This window comes from Hibiscus syriacus, unplaced genomic scaffold, assembly GCF_006381635.1.
Source record: "Hibiscus syriacus cultivar Baekdansim isolate YM2019G1 unplaced genomic scaffold, ASM638163v2 tig00111088_pilon, whole genome shotgun sequence".
Taxonomy (NCBI): domain Eukaryota; kingdom Viridiplantae; phylum Streptophyta; class Magnoliopsida; order Malvales; family Malvaceae; genus Hibiscus; species Hibiscus syriacus.
The window spans coordinates 2,197,810-2,209,865 of record NW_024062978.1 but is presented as its reverse complement, the minus strand read 5'-3'; the positions used below and the strand labels follow the sequence as shown (position 1 = coordinate 2,209,865).

Sequence of the window (12,056 nt, the reverse complement as noted above, 5' to 3'; positions counted from 1 at the left end):
GTTGATACAGAGCCATATATTTCCACCAAAATGCACGTTAAATTATCTTGGACGCTTCCTAGATATTTTTTATAAATTGAAATGTATTTTCTAAAATTAAATTGACAACTCCAATGAAAATTGCTTAGAATTTTCTCAGAGCCTGTTTTGGTTCATAAGTCTAATCTCCTTATTTTGACTTGTCTTCAACCTTTCAAATAATCATTTTGGTTCACAGAATGTCATTAGACAGAGTGAAAGAGAATTTTCTGCAAAAATACTGCAAATCAATGAAGGATAAGCTTCATCAACCTTTAATTCTTCTTCTTTTTCTCGTCTTTTTCTCATCATTTCAACTACCCTCTTCAGCATACACTCTTCCAGACAAGTATTTCATCAACTGTGGATCCAACATCAACTTAAACATTGCTTCTCGGGCTTATGTTGGTGATATGAATTCTAGTCTCGTCTCCTTTACCAAACAGAAGAGTTTTGTCTTTGACAACAAGCGGGCGACAAAGACGCCATCAGATCTATATCAAACGGCAAGAATTTTTTGGCAGAAGTCTTCCTACGTGCTTGGAATCGACGGTAACGGTTCTTACTTGGTACGTCTTCATTTCTTCAGTTCGATGAATCTCTCCGCTGCTGTTTTTGATGTTTCAGCTTCTCGTTTCGTGCTCCTACATAATTTCACAGTCCAAAACCGTAACAACACTGCTGTAATAAAAGAATTCATTTTAAGCATACCGATAGGTGACTTTTCAATCAACTTTGTACCTCAAGGATCTTCTTTCGCCTTCGTAAACGCGATCGAGGTCTTTCCGGCTCCTCCGGACTTCATTAATGATGAAGCTAGCAATGGTAACAACGGTATACTCTCCCAAGCTCTGCATACAATTCATAGGATTAATGTCGGAGGCCCTACTCTTACACCGCAAAACGACACTTTATTGAGAACATGGCTTCCCGATGATGGGTATCTGTATAATGCCCTCACTGCAAAGAACATACAAGGTTTAGCAGGTCAACCTAATTATTTGACCCCGGTTGACAAATTTATTGCACCAGCTCCTGTATATATGACTGCCAAAGAGATGAATATAGATACTGATAGACCATCAAACAACTTCAATGTTACATGGTCCTATGATGTAACTCCGAATGCCCGGTACTTGGTTCGGGTTCACTTCTGTGACGTTGTTAGTCTTTCACTAAGTAACTTCCAGTTTCTGTTCTATATAGATAGCCACTACAGCCAGAAAATCAATCCTTATAACATAACGGGGCAATTGGCAACTCCATTTTATGTCGACTTTGTGGTTGATTCTGATGATTCAGGATTCATGAACATCTCCGTCGGGCCTGATAGTAGTTCTTTGATGAAAACAGCTTTTCTAAATGGGGTTGAGATAATGGAAATGGTGGGAGTATCTGATCTTGTTACTGTTAATGTTAAGCCGAAACAGATGTCTCTCTTTGTTATTGTCGGTCTGGTCCTTGGAGGTCTAGTTCTTGTCTGCACCTTCGGAGGTCTGTTGTGTATTAGATCAAAATGCAGGAAGTCGAAATCCGTTGAAACTCCGGAGTGGCGACCATTAACTGCCTATAAAGGGAGCACTCACAGTAATAGGAAGATGTCTCAACAGTCGAAACTAAGCAGAGAGGGCACCACCAATGCCTCACCTGTCCCTGATTTGAATCTGGGTTTGAAGATACCATTGTTTGAGATTCAGTTAGCCACAAGCAACTTTGATACGAAGTTGCTGATTGGTAAGGGTGGATTTGGTGATGTCTACCGAGGAACTCTTAGAACTGGCATCAGAGTGGCTGTGAAACGAAGAAAGCCAGGGTCAGGTCAAGGCCTCCCGGAATTTCAGACAGAGATCATGGTTTTATCCCGAATTCGTCATCTCCATCTCGTTTCCTTGATCGGATATTGCGACGAAATGTCTGAGATGATCCTGGTGTATGAGTTCATGGAAAAAGGAACTCTAAGGGAACACCTATACAACTCAGAATTGCCTTGCTTACCTTGGAAGCAAAGGCTTGAAATTTGCATTGGTGCCGCAAGGGGACTTAATTACCTTCACAAAGGTGCAACTGGAGGCATCATTCACCGTGATGTCAAATCGACAAACATCTTGCTTGATGAGAACCTTGTGGCGAAAGTAGCCGACTTTGGCCTTTCAAGATCAGGTCCTCCTGACCAATCCCATGTTAGCACAAATGTTAAAGGAACTTTCGGTTATCTCGATCCCGACTACTTCAGGACACAACAGCTGACAGAGAAATCCGATGTTTATTCGTTCGGTGTGGTTCTTCTCGAGGTGCTGTGTGCAAGGCCAGCTATCGATCCTACACTTCCAAGAGACCAAGTCAGCCTATCCGAATGGGGACTGCTATGCAAGAAAAAAGAACTGTTAGAGCAGATTATCGATCCCTCCATAAAACTTCAGATCAATCCCAACTCATTAAGGAAATTTGCAGATATAGTGGAGAAATGCCTGGAAGAAGATGCTGCTGATAGGCCTACCATGAGTGATGTGGCATGGGACTTGGAGTATGCTTTGCAGCTTCAGCAAACTGCAGTTGCACAACTGCCACATGAGGACAGCATGTCCAATGTTTCCGCCATGTTCCTGGTGTCCGGTATCCAGCGTTTGCCTTCAATGACTGCTCAGTTTCACAGCTCTGATACGTCCATTATAAGAGAGGGTGACTCTGATTCAGTCCCATCAGCAAGTGAAGTTTTCTCGCAGTTGAGAATCGATGATGCCAGGTAAACCAATCGGGTTACAAGCCACCTCTTTGCCAGTTGACGTTCTTTAAGTATTATCTGAAATCAAATTGCCAGTTCTGTATTAATGTTTGAACTTGTAGAGTTCATAGATTTACCGGATACCAGCTAGATGAATTGTACTACAAGAGCTTGTTTCTGAGATATAAAGGGAAACATTTAAAATCTTATGTATATTCATATGCCTTAGTAGGCCTAAGCACCATTTTTACTCCTTCTTACAGCCAAAGGGGAAAAAGAGAAGTCATTATGATGGAATAGATAACTTGTGTCGCAAGACAATATTCCGGGATTTATGAAACTAATAAAGTTGCATCCTGGATAGAACATCCCCAGGTAACAGTTATAAGCCTTCTTCAGGGAAAAGAATCCCGGAACACGATAATCCGGAAATAGGTGATCGGTCGAAACAAAGAGTGTGTTTGCAGTGCTTGTACCGATCACTCGGTTGAAGATCGAATCTGATTCATTATGCTTTACTTCATTTGCAATGCAAACGCACCACAAAGCATGTGGCTCTGATATTTGTTAGTAATTTACGGTGAATATAAGAAACACAGCCTGTTTCGAAGTTGGAAAGGAAACAAAAGCCAAAAAGAAAAATAGTGTTTGCAACTTATAAAATACTCTAAAATTCGGGAAAAATAATAATCTCTTTTTAACATGAAATATTCATCCTAAGAAAGACCTAACAAATTTTGAGACATTTGCTATGACATCTACCAGACAGAATCAATAAATCTTCTAAACTGTACCCAAAAATACAGGGCTTATACCATATACCACAACCCTCACTAATTACAAACCAGAATACCTGGGAAAAAATGAGCATGAATATGTAGGATAAATCACTAATGACCAGGGCCTTTTCTACTAGGTCCGGCAGCCATATCAGCCACCACTAGCTTCTCTTCTAAAACCCGACCCCTCCCATTTTCAGCCGAATCCAAACCGACCCGAACAACTTCTCCGGTTGCATCATATACCCTTTTTGTCGAACGAATATGCCTACAGCAATTGACAGAAGGCGGTTCAGAAAGAACAACCATAGCCAATACAAGGAGTAGGAGACAGAAGCGTCTCATTGTGAACGTAGATTGTTCCTGGGAGACGATTGAGTATGAAGCCCTTTGTATAATATAAGTTTCTTTAAAGGACTTTCAAAATATTCCGTCAATAAAGTGTGGAGCCAAAAAGAATGGTTAAGCTGAGCATCTCCATTGAATGAGGTACCGTCACCTTTTTTACAACAATGGGGTTTGTTCCGAGTGGGAGTGGCCTAGTAAAGGACGGTTTAAGGCTTTTTGAAGTTGTTCCATCAATGGAATGTATTTGACTAAATTTTGTTCCCATTTTTTATTAGTATTTTTTTGTGATCGTAAAGAGACGCTAAGTTCGAAAAGCTAACTAGTTTTACATTCACATCTTGTCTTTGTCACAACTCTTATGAGTTTCTACGCTTTACAGCTCGTCTACATATATATTTAGGGTTAATTTTAAAAGCTGCAGTATTATGGATGCCCATAAAGAAGATAGCGGTGGTATTCAAAGATGAAACAAACAATTTGGAAAGGAATAATGGGGGGATAGAAAGTGAGAGGTGGAAAGAAAGAACAAGAAGTAGACATCATTGGTTATTCTTGATGCCATTTTATTGGTAAAGGAAGGAAAGTGAAATCACATAGCCAGACAAGGACGAACCATTTTTTATGTTTGGAAGTGTTTTATGCTCCACACTCGGAGCAGTGTACGTGTATACTCCCACTCTTAGGCACCTAATACTTACCGTATTATCCTTGTCAAATACACTTCCCGTATCAACTTGCAAGACGTAATTCAAGTCCTATAATTCGGCTTCCTCGCCCATGTAGGGCGTTGGAAAAAAAAAAATTCCTCATATAAAGCTCTAACCAAATTATTTCTTGAACTGGGGTGTTTGCTACAGTGACCTCATTAGTCGCCAAGTGCTCCATAGGTCGCTAAGTGTTCCTTGCAACAAAGCCTCCTCTGTTGCAGCAACTCTTCTCTCTTCCCTCGTTGTTGCAGCTCCATAGGTCGCCAAGTGCTCCATAGGTCGTCGTGTGCTCCTGGAGACCTATGGTGATCACTGTAACAATCACCCTACTTAAGCAAATAATTGTTCGACTGCACTATGTGAGGAATTTTTTTCCATTGCATTATTCAACCACTTTTACCTTATAATTCATTCATTTTATCTTCCACCACATCACACATGACTATATTGTTTGTTCGTAGAATAGATACAGATTATATTAATAATTCAATTTATATTTGCTTTATTATTGGTACCGTACAATTTATGTTATGTAAATTAAACTAAATCGAATTAGTAGCTATTAATTAAACATAGGTGCTGACCGAAATATGGAGGTGAACAAAATGGTGGCGTCTGTAATTTTCCTCAGAAAGAGCCAATCAATGTCGGGAATCTAATATGAGACGAGTGAACATAAGAAAACTTCAATTAATTGATCCCCGAGAATTGGACGGTCGGGGACTGTTCCATATGTTAAAAAAACAACAAAACAAAAATAGCAAAAGGAAAAGCATGCTATTACATTCTTGTATGGTTATTGTAAAGTTTTCCTTCTAAAAATCAATTAAAAGTAAAAATTGATTAAAATTTTTATTTTAAAAAGAAAATATTGCGCAAACGATATCAACTTACTTACCCCTTAAACTAACCTATGTTGGCAAATACTTTTTATATTCATAATTATTTTTCTTTTTAATTTTATAATTTTATATATATTTTTTTTAGAATATTATAAATTCCCTATAATTCATCCCTAATAAACTTTTTATTGAGATTAGTGACAAATGTAAAGTGCAGTCGGGATGGGCACGTGCTCACTTTAAAATTCAAATTTTTATATTAGTTTTTTATTTTACTATAAATGTTCACCCTGAAATTTTGTTTATGTTTATTCTATATGAAAATTTCAAATTATTAGTATGTATGTGCATATCCTGATTGTGATAGATAATGACTCATGTTTATTGAGAAGGTAATTTTACAACCGATGCCATGGCAAATGGTGGGCTGTAGTTCTAGCCCTAGAAATACCAAAGAATATTAGTATGTAACATTTTGATGCTCTTTCTACACAAAAAAAGGGGGGGAGAGTAATGATCTCTAGGCGCACGTTAGCGGGACTAACGGAATTGAGAACCGGGACGTCTCCGGTGTTCTTTCTCGATATTCTTTTTTCCTTCTCGTCTCTGTGTTGTTTCTCTCCATTTCAATGGACTGGAGGAAGCTATTTGGATGTCAATCTGGACAAGAGCTACAATATTTCCCACCTAAATCTCGTGACTCAAACCCTATTGTCCAACCTCCACAAGAAGTTTTCGATGCTGGAATTGTTGAATGGAGTTCATCCTTGGTGGGTCAATTCCTGGGTGCTGCTCCCAATTTTGCAACTATGCAAAGGATGGTCGAAAGTTTGTGGAATAACCAGTCAAAAGGCGTTCGTGTCCAGGTAAGCTTCGCAGGCAACAATCTTTACATTTTTCATTCAATAGTGATTCTACGAGGGATTGGGTACATAATGGTTCATGGCATATCTTGAATAAGCCTTTAATTATAAGGAAATGAGAGCCTAATTCTAAAAGACTTCAATTTGATCTTTCTAAAATCCCACTGTGGGTTTATCTTTTCAATGTTCATCTCGAACTGTTTTCAAGAGAGGGTGCCATTGGAAACCCGCTAACCATAGACTCAGTCACTACCTCAAAATCTAGATTAGAGTTTGCTAAAATATGTGTTGAGATTGGAGTGAAGGATGTAATCCCTAATACAATAGAAGTTATTCTCGCAAATGGCCAGACAACTATTATTTTTGTTGAAGTTCCTTGGCTTCCACATAGCTGCAAAAAATGTAATAAACTTGGTCATACTGAGAAAGCTTGTTTAGATTCTAAAGATTCAGCTCCTACTAATTTACAAATTTGGAGGAAAAGGGTGAACCTCTCCCTGCTGTGCAATCTAAACTTCATAGTATATCTAATTCTTCCCAAGTTCCTCTCTCTTCTGGTTCTCTTGAAAAAAAATGAGAATTCATCAAAAGAAAAGGAACCTATTAAAGGAACTGCTAGCACTTTATTGACATACTCTGATCCTGCTGCCAAGGATGATCAACCTATTTCTTTTCCTGATTCTAATGAGGTCTGTAACACTTCAACATTAACACCATATGATTTGCTGCCAATGATGATCAACCTAGTTCTTTTCCTGATTCTACTAAGGTCTGTAATACTTCAATACCATCTTTACCTCAAATTGTCTCTACTATCTCTGATCCTACTGCCTCAAATGATTCTCCTCATATTCCTAATTCTAATGAGGTCTGCAATACTTCAAAAGTTCCTCTACATCAGATTAACTATTCTACTGAAGGACGGACTAATTCTCCTCTTGGAAACATTACTAAAGTTTCTAATGTTTCTAAAAGAGGAAGGGGTCGACCTGTAAAAAAACAAGGCTTCTTCAAAAGGATCCTCAAACAGATTTGAGGTCTTAAGTATTGTTGATGAAATCTCTCCCTCCTTTGAGAATCACAGCAAAAAGCCTAGATCTGCTGCTTTGGGAGTGGCTCTTCTTATCAAAGACCTAAAATCTAAAAAGAATAAACACTGACAAAGTAATTGGGGGTGAAATAACCTTTTTATCTCAATGATTTTCAGCTTATAGAATGTCATAGAATTGAATAATCCTCAAAAATAGAATAAGGTTCTGTATAGGGCCACTCTTTACAAAGTTGATGTTCTTTGTCTGTTAGAGACCAAGGTTAAACCTGAAAAATTTGAAGACAATATAAACCTCAACTTCAGTAATTGAAACTACTACACAAACTATGATTATGCTTCAAATGGTAGGATCTGGTTCCTATGGGAAAAAAGGCTTGGATTTATCTTTCTGTCAAGCTACTGCCCAGAGTATCACTGCTAAAGGGCTTAGAAATGGTGTTCATTTTTTTATCTCAGCTATTTATGGCAACAATGATGGTACTCAAAGTAAACAACTTTGGCAACACCTAAAAGACCTTGACTCTAGTTTTAGTTCCTTTCCTTGGATCTTAGGTGGTGATTTTAATATCTTTCTTCATTCTTCTGAAAGCTCAGGCCATGACATCCTGGGTTCCTACACTTCTAATGAAAAGAAAGATTTCCAAGACACTATCCATGATCTTCTTCTTCAGGATCACCCATTTTTTGGACCAACTTTCACATGGAGCAATAAACAAAAAGATTCTTACCTTGCTAGGAAACTAGACAGAGTTCTTGTTAATTCTTATTGGGTCAGCTCCTTCCAAAATTCCTTTGTGGAATTTCTTGCTCCAGGGCCCTTTGATCATTGTATGGCTCTTGTTTGGCTAAACAAAGAATCCCATACTAATCGACCCAAACCTTTCAAATTTTTTAACTTCTGAACCAAGAACCTTAACTTCCTTCCTAAAATTTAAAGCTCTTGGTAGCATCCAATGCAAATAAATCCAATGATGTCTATTTTCCTCAAACTAAAAAATCTTAAGAATTGCTTGAGGAATTTAAACAATGATTGCTACAACAATATTTCTGTTAGGTTAAGCAAAAGAAAATTGAACTTGAACAAATTCAACTCTCTACTCTAAACAGAACATCTTCTATTGAATCTGAGCTAATTATTCAGAGTGAGCTCTCTTCTCTTGAACATGAAGAAAACATGTTCTTAAAGCAGAAGGCTAAAATTCAATAGCTCAAGGAGGGTGACAAATGCTCTAAATACTTTCACTCTGTCATTGCTTCAAAGAATAAGAGAGAAACTATTAGAGTCCTTGTGAATGATCAAGGCAGTAGACTGAAAGATTTTGATGATATGGTTTCTGAAGTAATCCAATTCTTTAAAAACAGTTGAGCAATGCTGATTCTAATGTAAAAGATAGTGATCCTAATGTTCTAAAAAATCTGCTTCATCTTAATCTGTCTCCTGAAGCTTTAGCAGATTTGGATAAAAATATCACTGATGAGGAGATTAAGGATGTTTTTTTTTCAGCCAAGGAAATGATAAGGCACCTGACCCTGATGGTTACACTCCATTCTTCTTTAAATCTACTTGGCCAGTGGTTGGTGAATATGTGATAACTGTTGTAAAATACTTCTTTCAGAATTCTTCCATTTTACCAGCTTTTAACTAAACTATTATTGCTCTAGTTCCTAAGATCACTAATCCTAGCAGGGTTAAAGATTATAGACCCATCTCTTGTTGCTCTGTGGTCTATAAGGAAATTACTAAGATTCTTGTCAATAGGCTGAAAAACCTTCTTCCTGATTTAATTACTCTTAATCAAGCAACCTTTGTTAAGGGAAGAAATATTATAGACAATACTCTTCTTGCCCAAGATCTTGTTAAAGGCTATGGAAGAAAATCTATTTCTACAAGGTGTGCTATTAAGATTGACCTTCAAAAGGCATTTGACTCTCTTCACTGGGGATTCCTTTCTACTATTCTCAAAGTAATTGAGTTGCCTCCTAAATTCATTGCTTGGATTGAAGCTTGTTATTCTGAAGCAAGATATTCAATCTCTTTCAATGGTTCTTTAATTGGTTATTTCAAAGGAGAAAGATGCCTTAGGCAAGGTGATCCTTTATCACTCATTCTTTTTGTTCTAGCTATGAACATACTCTCTAAGCTCCTTAATCTTGCTGCTGTCAGAGGTTTATTCGGTTATCATCCTAAATGCAAAAAAAAATTGGGCTCACTCGTCTTACTTTTGCTGATGACCTTCTAATTTTTTGCAAGGGAAATACGGAGTCAATTGCTGGAGTTATTTCTGTTCTCAATAAATTTTATGAAATCTCAGGGCTTCAACTTAATGTTGCCAAATATGAAATTTTTGCAGCAGGAATTTCTCCAAAGAACCTTGAAATCATCAAAATCTCTTTTGGTTTCAAGTTTGGTCTTCTGCCAGTGAGACATATGGGGGTTCCACTTGTTTCTCGGAAACTTACTGCTAAAGATTGCTCTCCTCTTATTGAAAAGATCATATCAAGAATCCACCAATGGTCTGGGAGGCACTTAAGCTATGCTGGAAGGTTAGAACTCATAAAAACTATCTTACAAAATATTGCAAACTTCAGGTGTCGACAATTCCTGCTTCGTCAATCTGTTATTAATAGAATAAACCAGCTTTGCTCAAGATACTTATGGAAAGGCTCTGACACTTCAGCCTCTGGAGCAAGAGTAAGTTGGGGAAACTTATGCAAACTAAAATCTGAATGAGGTCTAGGATTAAAAGATTTAAAATCTTGGAACAAGGTTTGCATGATACAGCTTATTCGAAACCTTCTTGCTGGTCAAGGTTCCTTATGGATTGCTTGGACCCATTCCTATGTGATCAAATCTAATGATTTTAGCCAAATGTCTACAAGTGCTTCCTCAAGTTACATCTTCAAAAACTTTTGAAACTGAAAACCGAGGCCATTCCCATTCTAAATGTTGGAATTATGAATGCTAAAGGGATTTGGGAAGAAGTACAAACCAAGCATGACAAAGTTCCATGGCAAAAGCTTATTTGGTTCCCCCTTCACATCCCTAAATTCAGTATTATTACTTGGTTAGCTATCCTTGATCGTCTCCCAACTAGGGAGAGACTCTTACGAATGAGACTCACCACTATTGGTCAATGTATCCTTTGCAATGATGCCCTTGAAACGAGAAACCATTTATTTGCTGACTGCACTATGGTTACTTCTCTTTAGAATGACATTTTGAATTTGTCTCACTTGTCCATACCTCATATGTCATGGGAAAACAAGCTTGCTTGGGCTTCTTCAACTTGGAAAGGTAAATCTCTCTTAACCTCCATCATGAAGATTGCATGGTGTGCTTTCACTTACAAAGTTTGGGATGAGAGAAACAAACACATATTTCAAGGAAAAACTCGAATTGTTGATGATTTGTTTGGTTCTATTAAAGAAATAGTTGGTGCTCAACATAGGAATAAAGAACTCAATAGGCTTGACAATATTAATATGCTTCTTTGTAACAATTGGAATATAGGCTAACCATTTTTGTTGTATATAGTTGTCTTTGACCCTTCTATGGGGTTTTTTGTAAGAACTCTTATTTGGATAATAAAATCTTACTTATCAAAAAAAAAGGGAGAAGAAACAAATGTTAACCAAATTCGAACAAAGGAAATCTTAGTATTGTTAAAAAAATAAATTAAATTAGAAGAATTGTTTCTATAAATATCTTATTTCAATTAGTTGACTAATACACTATAGTATCTTATTTCAATTAGTTGATTATTACATAAGATATCAATGGTTATATATTAGTATATAAAATTGTTGCTTAACGGTTTAGGTTATGTGTATCAAAGATTGCATTTGATTTTTATACAAATTTGAAAGTGAGGGATTAAATTGATGGCAATTGAAATAGATGGCACAAAAAGAATATTCTATTTTAGTTTGGACCTGTCAAAAAATTATACCAGTAATTATACGTTGCAAATTGCAATCATTCATTCCCTCAAGATTCCAATTGGTAGGTATACACTTCAGCTGGACCTCAAACCAATACTTGGAGAAATTTATGAAGAACTACAATCTCATGAGATATTCTGATTGCCCGCTTATGGTAGTTTTAGATATAAAAACACAATACAAATATGTTATATTCAATAAATACACAATATGCGTTTAAAACAAATATAAATATATTCATTAAATATAAAGAATTTACCCTAGTCGTTCTGTTACTTTATTTCTTTAATGTCTATGTCGTTTTCTACCGATCAAATTAATTTTTTTTCTGATTATATATTTGACGTGTCGATTACTGATTGTTGGTTTTTTTCTAATTTTTAATAAAAATAATTTTATCTTGTTGCATGTTTTCTATGCCTTTGTGGTACATTTGTTTGTTTACTTTCTCGATCATTTTTTTATTTTATGTTTTCTCATGGTTTGATTTTACAATGCAACGACTGACCCATATAATGTTTGTTTGTAATCATGTTGATCTTCTATGTTATAGATTCTCAGATTGAATTTGGATGCTTTGTGTTCGTTGATATTTTCTCATGACGTTCGACTTTGATTTATGGCTCTTGATGGTATTTTAATTGTTTAATCTTTTTTTATGGTTTGTTTATCGATACATGCATATTTGTTCGTAGTCTTTTAGTTGAATTTTTAATCTTTTTCTTATGTGATCCTTATATAATCTAAAGTGATTAATTTCAATGTTATAGAAAAATATCTAAAT

General features: G+C 36.5%; 1 protein-coding gene across 1 annotated transcript; it reads left to right on the top strand.

The window, feature by feature from the left end:
• Positions 1–193: 193 nt before the first annotated feature.
• On the top strand, positions 194–2,931 carry LOC120152458 (probable receptor-like protein kinase At2g23200). The gene has a single exon (XM_039164679.1). The coding sequence runs from the start codon at positions 219–221 to the stop codon at positions 2,763–2,765; it is 2,547 nt and encodes an 848-aa protein (XP_039020610.1). The 5' UTR covers positions 194–218; the 3' UTR covers positions 2,766–2,931.
• The last annotated feature ends 9,125 nt before the right edge of the window (positions 2,932–12,056 follow it).